General features: G+C 41.7%; 1 protein-coding gene across 1 annotated transcript; it reads left to right on the forward strand.

The window, feature by feature from the left end:
- The first annotated feature begins 3,931 nt into the window (after positions 1 to 3,931).
- LOC119275788 lies at positions 3,932 to 8,074 on the forward strand. Its single transcript, XM_037556703.1, has 6 exons — positions 3,932 to 3,987; positions 4,551 to 5,984; positions 6,070 to 6,371; positions 6,457 to 7,144; positions 7,226 to 7,306; positions 7,387 to 8,074. The coding sequence occupies exons 2-4, from the start codon at positions 5,868 to 5,870 to the stop codon at positions 7,112 to 7,114; spliced, it is 1,077 nt and encodes a 358-aa protein (XP_037412600.1). The 5' UTR covers positions 3,932 to 3,987; positions 4,551 to 5,867; the 3' UTR covers positions 7,115 to 7,144; positions 7,226 to 7,306; positions 7,387 to 8,074.
- Positions 8,075 to 11,540: the final 3,466 nt, after the last annotated feature.

Here is an 11,540-nt window from a genome sequence, read left to right on the forward strand (position 1 = left end):
CACCGTTTTTTATTTATTCTTATATCAACTAAATGGATTTTGTTAATTGTGAAACTATGCACACAATTCGAGCACAATATTTTTAGGTGGCACAAAAAGTTTGGGGCCAAAAGGAAATACATAAAATTAGGTTTATATTTAATTGGTTATTTTAACTATTGTTGGACCTCTTATTAATTTGACAAGATTTAATTTTTGGGTCAAATAATGTTGGGCTCAACATGCCAAAGATCAGTGCAATTTATAGAATATGGTGAACATTTTAGTTTTACTGTTTGATGAAATAATTTATTTGACTTTATTTTAAATTTGAATTGGGCTTTGATTTTTATCAAGTGGCAGTTTGGCTTAGCAAGCCTGATGACATGGCATCATTAGGGGGAGGTCACTGTAGCTAGCGACTTGAGGTGTTACATAATCTTCCCATTTCTGAAATTTCATTGTTAAATGATTGGGGAATATATCACACTATCCATTAGTTCAGTCAAGCTCACCACAAGTCCACACATTATTGCCAATTGAGTAACTCTTATTGGCGGGGAGAATATGCTATGTGTGTGTGTGTTAGAGAGAGAGAGGGAGAGAGAGTGAGGAAGAGGGAGGGGGAAAGAGTGTGTGTGTGAGGATTTGATGGTAAAAAAGGTCGCCAATGTCGTAATATTGAACTCTTAAAGTTAATGTGGCCCCGTTGCAACGCACAGGCGTTCTTCTAGTAGATAATAGAATCTCAAACGTTCAACAAGTTTGGAGCTAAAAACAAAAAAAAGGTTTGGAGCTGTATAAATATAAAGACCATAGTCGGTCACAAATGAACACTACATGACTCATTCACGTGATCTGCTAATGACATGCCAGCCAAATCGGTTGAACAATTTGCGTACGACCGTGATCTACTAATGACATGCCGGCCAAATCGGTTGAAAAGTTTGTGTACGACCGTCTTGAAACAGTTACACCCAAAGTCCATATGCTCATGAGCCTTCAAACACTAAAGTAACAACCATGTACGGATCCATGCAGAAGCTTTAAGATAACCTGTATTTTTTTGTTTCTGTTTTGTTCAACGGATTTGTTAAATATCATCTAGATGAGAAATAGTTAAGTCTCATGTAATTCCTAAAGTGTACAATCTTTTGCTCCAAGATTCGTGTTATGAAAAGTGCGACTAGCCCAGGTGGGCTCGCTTCAGGCTATTGTCCTGCGCGTGTTGTCTCATGAACCATTTTTTCTAGGCCGCTCGTACGTTCTATTTTGTCTTTTTGTCTCCTCCCGTGAGGGTTCGTTTTTCTCAATCTCTTCTCTCACCCCTCTGTTGTTCTTCCTTTTTATGTCACTTTGGATTTGAGGAGAGGTGAGCTAGGGGGGGCGGGGATTCGTGTGCTATATCGAGCAAGGGGGGAGGGGGAAGTCAACGCAGTTGCATTCATGAGCACCTTCAAGCACTACCTTCCTCCTATATTGTACATTTTGGTGTCTCTTCTCTTTATGATCTGTGTTCTTTTCTTGTTACCTGAAGTACATGTGTATACGTCAATACACATTTTTGTGTATGTTTCATGTGTCAACCTAGGTCATGTAGTATTTTTCTATTCATTTTCTCATCAAATTTGTACACACACGTGTTATAACCCATCCACAATTGCATACATTATGCATACCATGCAATTTCAATGAATACGGCATGACTGAAAATGGAGCGAAATGTCACCCGATTGCATAACCATCCCTTAACATGCAACTGCACATGACACATATACCCCGCAACTACAAGTGTTGCCCGTGACTGCGACTGCATGCCCTGAACGCGACTGCAACTGGGATTGTTGGGTGTGAGGTTTGTAGAAATGGCATTTTCTCAGAGGTGGACAATTGCATGTCCGCCCGCCACTAGAGACGTAACTGCAAGTGTTGACCCCAACTAAAATTACACGTGCATCAGCACCACTCCACGTGGGATTGCTAGGTGTAGAGTTGCATGTACATCCACGACACCCAACTTGCTGACATGATCCAAATTGCATGTCTGTCCTAGACATGCAACTTGCCCGACCTCAACTCGACTACATGTCCACCCTCGACATGCAACTCACCCGACTAAGTTTATTGTCTACCCTCGACGCGCAACCTACCCGCCACATCTACCTAGTTGCATGTCCATCTTTTGACATGCAACCTAGTTGCATGTCTACTCTCGACACACAACTTGCCCGACCTCAACCCACTCGCCCCACCCAATTGCATGTCCACCCTCGACATGCAATTCGCCCGACCTAGTTGCATGTCCATCCTCAACACGTAACATGTCTGACCCCGATCCAATTGCATGTCCATCCTCCATATGATACTAACCTAACTCAATTGCATGTCCACCCTCAGCACACAAGTTGCCCAACACGTATCTACTTGCATGTCCACCCTCGACACACAACTTTTGGTCATACCTGGCCTACTCACATATCCACCCATGCCATATAGTTCACCTGACCAAATTGCACGTCCACCCTTGATACACAATTTGCTGACCCTGACCTACTCGCCCGACCCAGTTGCATGTTCACCCTCAGCACGCAACTTGCCTACCCCGACCAAGTTGCATGTCAACCACTAGACACGCAACTACAAGTGTTCACATACTGTAACTGCATGTCTTCAACGTGATGCAACTGGGTGAAGATTGCAGAAGCGAAGTTTGTAAGGGGAGGCCATTTGCATGCCCGCCATTAGACACACAACCACAAGTGTCTCACCTGAATGCAACTGCAACTGGGGGAGTGGAGGTTGCTGAAGTGGCATTGTCTGGGGAGAGGAAGGTTGTTGCATGTACGCCACTGGGCACGTGATTTCAAGTGTCTCCACCGACTTCAACTACATTCTTCAAGGCAACCGCAATTGGGATAACAACGTGATAGCTTTGCTCTAAATGTGGACGCGCGGTTCAGGGTATCATGGCGTGCGTGCGCTCCTGCACACGTGGTTTAGAGCATCTCCAATAGATGATGTAAAATAGGACAATACTATCTTTTACATCACGAGAGTTCAAAAGCGCTGCTCCAATAAATGATGGAGATGCAAATATTTTTACTCAGGGAAAGGTCGTGATGTAGAATAAGCCACGAAGTGACGCAAATTTGCATTACTTGAGGCTCTCAAGCAAATTTTACATCACCAACAGACCACATGAGGGCTACGTGACTGGAGCAAAATTTGCATAACCAAGTACTATTTTTATATCATGAAGTGCTCCAACAGATGATGTAAAATAGGGCACCCACAAGACAACCGTGATATAATTTGCAACACCTTTGATGAGCGACACTCATATGGCCGGTGTGTGGACATGCAGTTGTTGTGCTTAGTGAGGTCTAGAGCACTATCTGGATGGTTTAGTTAGTGTTTCATCGTTCATGCTTTTGTCCGCGCAAGGTATAGGTGATGTTGTAGCTAGCCCCTCTTAAGAGTCTGAGAGTTTGTGCTAAAAAAAGAATAACATACAGCTAAAAAAGGAAATAACGTTTGTCCGGCTAAAAATAGAAGAGTTAATTACGCGTACAGTACATCAACTTGCACCGCGGGTACAGTTTCATACAAGAACTTGCAAAATGACTCAAATTGGCCACTAAACTTGTTTTGCAGGAACAATTTCATACAAACTAGTCTGAAACGTCTGTCTGTCATGCCACGTCGGCCATGAGACACGTGCCTGTCGTTTTATTAATTTGCATAAAGCCCCTTGCCTAATGGAAGAACTGAACCCGTAGTCCTCAAGCTACTGGGCAGCTGCAAAAGTACCAGAATTACCATGTAGTTATTGCGTTATAACGTATTGCTACCTCTAACCCTTCACAAACCCCTATCTCTTGATCTTCGCCTGTTCGTCTTCTCGTTACCGACGCAAGCGGGAGCGACGCAGGAGGAAGCGACGCGGGGGCGATCTACACTGGATGGAACCGCGTCCTCGAGGCATCGGCGAGTTTCCTCCAGATTACGGTAAGTCTAGTTCTGCTGCCCTTGATGTCATGATTTTCCCCATGTATCCCATGTCTCCGCCTAGGGTTTTGATCGTGGGTGATCGAATTTCAAATCGAGATGAAATCTGTGACTTTTGGGGGCCTATGGATAACATTTGGGTGCTCTTTGTGCTGTGTACAATGACGTTTAGTTTTGTTGTGCCTGCTCGTGATGGCAAATAAATTCAGAGAACATGTTTCCTGTTATCTTAGAAATAGGGTCAGATTGGTTGTATGTTTAAGTTCAGATTGCATGTTCTGTATGGTTTATGTATTGGCAGTAGTAGTGACCAATTCATGTTGTTGGATCTGCAATAATAAGTGGGAGAAAATAGGTACATCTGTTGGCTATTATATAGGTTCCGAAATTGACAGTTTCAGACTTTCAGATTTTTAACACTGTTTGTAGTATGCTTCGTCAGTACACTGCTATGTGTAGAGTATGCTAGCTGCTGTAACTTTGATTTTTGTCACTCCAGCGTAATATTATTGTATAGAAAATGGTCTGGAAGTTAAGTAACAATACCATACTTGCTCTTGCAGGAGAAAATTCAAATTTCTTTACTTGTGTTTTTGAACACAATGGCATATTCTGTGGGCTGGACGAGAGAAGAACATTCTGGGGAAGCACTCAAGAGGAGTATGATTATTGTGATGCCAACACATGGTCAAGGGATATGATTAACTATGTATTGCAACATTTGGGATATGACATTGCTAGTCCTGAGTTGCATGCTTACTTGTGCTTGCCTGGAAGGACATGCTCGATGGTATCATCTGTTTGGATAATGAAGAAGCAATTACTGTCATGGCAAGAGCAGGCAAAGAGAACAGAAGCCTGCATGTTATTGTGGATGAGAGAAATCATATCAAATCTTCATGGGATGATGTCATATACATAGGGTGCCCTGAACTCCAAAGGGTAATGACTCCTAGGAAAATGCTAAGTGGTTTTCACCCCGGTGAAGGCAGCTCAAGAATTAGCAGTGCATCTATGGTTGTGATCAATGAAGCAGAGCCAGAAACTTATGTGCATCCAGTTCGTGAAGAGCAAGTACATGAAGAAAATGAAGAGGAATCGGATAAAGATCTTCAAGAGGAATCAGAGGAGGTGGAGGGAGAGGACAATGAGATGGATGATGACTTCTATGAAAGTGATTATGATGTTGCGGATGGGGATGATGACCTCTTTGAGGAGAATGTGGAGCTGCTTTGGTTGCATATAGTGTGAGGAATCGAGTGAAAATTAACAAAGGTAGAAATGAGGCTGTGAGGTTGAATGCATTTTGTTCAGCAGGTTGCCCATGGATGATGAAAGCATCAAAGGACAACAGGACCGGAAGCATTGTAATTAAGAAATACAATGGCAATCACACTTGTAAGAAATCATGGGATGCCAAGTGTTTGTCGGTCAAACTGCTTACGAAAAAAGTTCATTGATGAGTTTAGAGACAACAAGAAGATGGACTTGATCACTTTTGGGAACAAAGTTCAGAGAGAGTTCAAGATCAGACCCCATAGAGTGAAGTTAGGAAGGGCACGAAAAGCCGCATTAGATTTGATACATGGTGATGAAGATGCTCAATATTGTCAGTTGTGGAACTATGGTAGAGAGCTTAGAAGAAGTAATCCTGGTAGTACTTTTCTTCTTGGTACTACTCCTATTAAGGAGAAAAAAATGAGGAGCCAAAGGATCATTTGTCATCATTGTATTGGTCATATGATGCTTGCAAGAGAGGCTTCTTAAATGGTTGTAGGCCTATTATTTTTGTTGACGGATGCCACCTAAAAAGTAGATCCATAGGTCAGTTACTAACTGTTGTTGGCATAGACCCTAACGACTGCATCTATCCAATTGCTATGGGAATGGTTGAAGTGGAATCTACATATACTTGGGAGTGGTTTCTTACGACATTGAAACACGATCTGAACATAGTGAACACCTCTCCATTCACTATAATGAGTGACAAACAAAAGGTATGTAATGTGTCAAACAAAAGGTATGTATAATTCCTGCATAAGATCATGTGTAACTACTAACATTTGTGAACTTATTGTGTAGGGCTTAATAAATGCTGTTGGAAAGGTGTTCTCGGATTTCGAACATAGATTTTGTGTTCGACATTTGTACCAAAACTTTCATGGGATTTTCAAAGGAGAGACTTTGAAAAATGATCTCTGGGCAATTGCAAGATCCACTAATGAGATGAAGTTCAACATGAATAGAGAAAAGCTAAGAGAGGACAGCCCTAGTGCTTATGCTTGGTTAGAGGCTAAACCTCCAAATCAGTGGGTGAAGGCATTCTTTAGTGTGTTTCCAAAATGTGATATCCTATTGAACAATATGTCGGAAGTGTACAACAGGTACATAACTTAGATTATTACTATAACTTTCAAATGAATATGACCGCATTTAATGGTTATTTACTCACATTGTATTCAATTGCAGCTACATATTGGAAGCAAGGGAATTTCCTGCCATTTCAATGATGGAATGCATCAAGGGTAAGATCACGGCAAGACATGACAGCAAACAAAGGGAAGCAATAAAGTGGACTGGAAGGATATGCCCAAAAATCAGGAAAAAATTGGAGAAGGAAATAGAACTATCTGCTAGTTGTTTTCCTAGTCATTCTGGGTTGGGAGTGTTCTCTGTGTTATCAGGGAACAACACATACACGGTGGATATTGTGGCATTGACCTGTGATTGCAAGAGATGGCAACTAAGTGGGATACCTTGCAGCCACTCAATTGCATGCTTTAGGGAAGAAAGGATAGATCTAGAAGAGATGGTCCATAAGTGCTACACAATAGATACATATCTGGAAGCATATGGGCACAATATAATGCCAACAAGAGTCAGGGCTCTTTGGGAGCAAGTGGAAGGTCCTATCATTCATCCACCAGTATACAAGAAGAGGATGGGAAGGCCACCAAAGAACAGGAAGAAAACACCTGAAGAAAAACTTCAGAAGGATGGCAGCATTGCTCTGAACAAGAAAGGTGTGAGTATGCACTGCTCAATTTGTGGAAAAGCAGATCACAACAAAAAAGGCCATCAAAAGTTCATGGAGAGGGAGAGGGAGAGGGAAGCTAATGAGCTATAAGAAGAAATAGAAGACCCTTCCATTATAAATGTATGAAATGTTGCACATTATTTCTCATATTCTGCAAAATCTGACACTGTTTATTTCTTCTCACACCATATGATATTGCAGGACATCAGGACACACATAGAGGACACAAGGATGGATCCCATGCATGTGCCTACCAGCATGGTCAATAGAATGAGACAAGAGGTAGCTAACATCATATAGCATGGTCTTTTATTTCACTTTTTATTGATGAATGCTGACTACTCTATCTGGATATTTTTTAGGAGAGAATCCATGTTTCAAATGTCACAAACCCTGGTCCATTGCCAGAAATGTCAAGATTTGTAGCTAATGCTAGGGAATCCATTCCTGAGAGAAGATCAACTACCACTACTACAACCAGGGGAAGGCTCAGGGGAAAAGGAAAAGCAAGGGCTCTAGATCAGGGAGAAATCAGTTGTACTGCAGGGAGAGGGAAAACTAAGAAAGTTAAAAGTGGGGAAGCAATGCTTCAAGAGGTGGTGGAAGAGGGGGAAACAATGCTGCAATAAGTGGTGGAAGAGGCGGAAACAATGGTGCAATACGTGGTGGAAGAGGGGGAAGAAATGCTGCAAGAAGTGGAGGAAGTGGAGTGAGAAGCAATGTTGCAAGAGGTGGAGCAAGTGGTGGTGGAACGGTTGGTGGAAGGGGCTGGCCCCACCTTTTGTTTGGAGAAGATGGAGGCATGAGAGATAGATCCTTTCCAGATCTAAATGCAGAAGCAATCCCTGGCCTTAATGCTTCAGAAGAGATCGATATAACCCAAAACGCGCCAACTGGTCATGTTTAATAGGATGTTAGCAAAGTTCCAAGTCTGAACTTGATAAGCCCTTCATTTTGTTATGCTTTAAAATCATTACTGTTATGCATGTCTTGACGAGAACATGCTAAGCCATTCATTTTGTAATGTTCTAAATATTCTGAATTTCTTAATGTCTAAACCTCGGAGTGGTGTTTTTTACTGTTTTATCGTTGTTTCGAATCCTAGGAAGCATGCTATGTATTGTGGTTTTGTCGCTGTTAAGAATGTCAGGAAAAGAGCATGCATTTCAGATTTTCTACCATCAGGAACATAGCATTTTTATCTCTGAATTTTGTTTAGATCACATTTGTAAGCAATTTATTGTTGGTAAGAATGTCAGTAAATGAGCATGTATTGCAGATTATTCTACCAGCAGGAACATAGCTTTTTTATCTCTGAATTTTGTTTAGAAAGGTCACACTTGTATGTAGTTTATTATTGTTAAGAATGTCAAGGCAGAGCATGTATTGCAGTCTGACCATACCCGAACTGAATTTTGCCTAGAGCAACATTCAGGTTTACTCTTTCTTTCTGCTGTATATCAGGTTTAGTCTTCTTGAGCCTACGTTCTAAAAAAATGCCTAGATGAATAGTTACTGCTATTCAGTTTTTGTAGAACTGAATTTTCTGCCGCAGTACATGCTATCGATTGATGTTCAGTTTTGTAGAACCAAATTCTTTGCTGACGGACATGCTATACAACAGAGAAAATATAAATAAATAAGGGAGTGATGGGAGTCGGACCTAATATTCAGGTATACAGCCGCTGAGTGTTAAGAGAGATGGGGATTTTACAGAGACTGAGGACCGCCGCGTCACATAATTTTAACATACAATTGGGAGATTCCTGTAAATGTTCCTGCAACGTGAAAGTGCCTCCCTGCTGACGTGGCGTCCGACGTGGCGTGACACACAGACGTTTCGGACTAGTTTGTATGAAATTGTTCCCGCAAACTAAGTTTAGTAGCCAGTTTGAGTCATTTTGCAAGTTCTTGTATTAAACTGTTCCCGCAATGCAAGTTGGTGTACTGTACGCGTAATTAACTCAAAATAGAACAACCTACAACCAGCAACAAATGACCCACAACAAAAAAGGACCACAAAAACAAATGACGTCATCCATAATGTGACTTAATTATGTCACATCTAATGTGCCCTCACAGACCCCAAAAAAATGGATTTTGATTTGAACGATTGGTTTAAAAGCAATGCGTTTTTAAAATCTCGAAATAGATTTGGATAGTATTGACTTCATTTATTCTTTTGTACATTGGATATTTATTGATTTCGTAGTATAAATGAGTTACTCCCTCCTTTTCGGTTTATAGGGCTTAATTCAAAAATCTCACCAACCAAGGTAGATGGTGAGTGGTGGAATATTTTTTATAGTTTGCAAAAGCACCTAATTAATGCTCTTGTTTTTCTCAAAAAATTATGTTTATCAATGCATTAATTGCAATGCATGCATGCATAAAGTACATGCATTGGCCAATTTTCTCTTAATACTTGCATGCAATTATTTAATGCACCTTGAAATCTGAACATGTGATGGGGAACAACCAAATTGAGACTTATAAAATGGAAAAACTAAAATTTTAAGATAAACCCTATAAACCGGAAAGGAGGGAGTAGTGTAGAGGTGTGTGCGCTTGTGTGCGCCATGGAAAGAAAAAAAAAGTGTGCGTGCACACACACATAATTTGAACTAAAATCACGACGAGTAAATCGGAACGGAGGGAGTACATCATCTCTACTCCTAATGGAGCAGTTGGTAGTCTCGCTTCCAGATTTTTTTTCGTCCCACCACTTTCGTCCGGTTTTTTTTCGTAGGTTAACCGTCGTAGATTTTTTTCGATGTTGGTTTCTTATTCACCGGTTTATTTACCCCTCAGCTCTTTCCTTGCAAATCAGCACTTTCCAAACGTGCACGCAATCACGGATCTAAATTTACTAACCTATCCAAATCAACCGATACCTTCCATTATTGCAAATTTCTTTAGGAAACAAATAATAGATTTTAAGGAAACAAATAAAAGATTTTAAAGACGCATCATACTTTACTAACAATCACTAAAAATTAAATCTAAATTAATTAACCTTACCTTAAATCACTCAATCACTTTAATTAGAAAATATTTTCTTTCCTAACTGCACCCCGCTTAGTGTGCACATAACAATCCGAAGTAATTAGAGTCACATGATTGAATCCATTTATTTAGAGCGACATGATTGCATTCCGGGATGGAGGCCATGATTTCGTCGAGGTCGTTGCTGCCTCCTACACTCAGGGTGTGTCGCCGAGATCGAGGCGAGCATGAGGAACTGTGGCCACCGCCATGGTCACCCCATCGCAGGGGATGGAGCACGCCGTCGGCCTACAGCTTGTGGAGATCACTGTTGCTCTTCAGGTCGCGTGGTGACCGGATCTTGCCGATGTGTCCCTCCCCGACGACCTCCTCTTCGCCCGGTTGGCTGGCATGGATCTCGCCACTACTGCCCTCAACTTCTCTGCCTCGAGCTCGACTGTCAGCCACCATGGATCCCCCAGCTGGAGGGTCACGTGAACCAGCCGTCCTCCCATGCTGCAGCGGCGAGAATGTGACATGGCTCTCCGTACACGAAGAGTGGAGTTCGGTCAAGTACTTATATACTTGGCCTCTACTGCTGATCCATGTACATGGAGAAGAACAGACAACCGCTCATTCATGCTTCGTTCCACTCCTTTGCGCTACATTACTGGAGGTGACATTTTTCTATCTCTCTATGTTGTAACAAGCCTGCTGCCTGCATAGTTAATGGATTTTTTATTTAAATTTATCGCTGCTTAGTGCTTTGTTGCAATTGTTCACCCAAGATTCTTATATATAATCTGAGCGTATGTAGGCATACTTAGCTTTGCTATTCCATTTTTTTCTGGCGCATAGAAATACGAGTATTGTCCAGGTTAGGTATTCAATTGAGTATGGTATTTGGATTGCTATCAGAATGTCTTTTCTATGCATGTGATTTCTCATATGTGATTATAATATTTGTGAAGTCGTGCATTGCATGTGCACTTGGAAGCGGGCCCGTGGCCCGCGCTGGACGGCGCCGACGCCGACCCGAACCACCTCGTCCGCGTATTCTTGGAGTTGTGGCTGGTCGATTTACATGAAATTAATTCCCTCAATTCTGGTGGTAAATATAATACACATAATCCATATTGTTATGCACTAGCGTGTATGTGTGAAATAGATGGATTATGGTCCCGTACCCAATAAGATGGATATGTGTGTGTGTTAGAGCGAGAGGGAGACGGGGATAGAGAGTGAGGAAGAGGGAGGGAGAGTGTGGTTCTGTGTGTGTGTGAAGATTTGATGGTAAAAAAAGTCGCCAATGTCGTAATATTGAACTCTTAAAGTTATTGTGGCCCCGTTGCAACGCACGGACGTTCTTCTAGTACTAGTAGAGGTTAGGTTTATCGTATTTGAGGCTTATTTTCCATTAGGAAAGGCCCCCAAAAGGAAAGAAAATCATGATAATCATCTAAATCAGCGGGGCCTTTTTCACCGCAACCAGTTACGGCGTAGATCCTCTATTCTTTAACTGACCAGGAGT

Source organism: Triticum dicoccoides, chromosome 3B, assembly GCF_002162155.2.
Source record: "Triticum dicoccoides isolate Atlit2015 ecotype Zavitan chromosome 3B, WEW_v2.0, whole genome shotgun sequence".
Lineage (NCBI taxonomy): Eukaryota > Viridiplantae > Streptophyta > Magnoliopsida > Poales > Poaceae > Triticum > Triticum dicoccoides.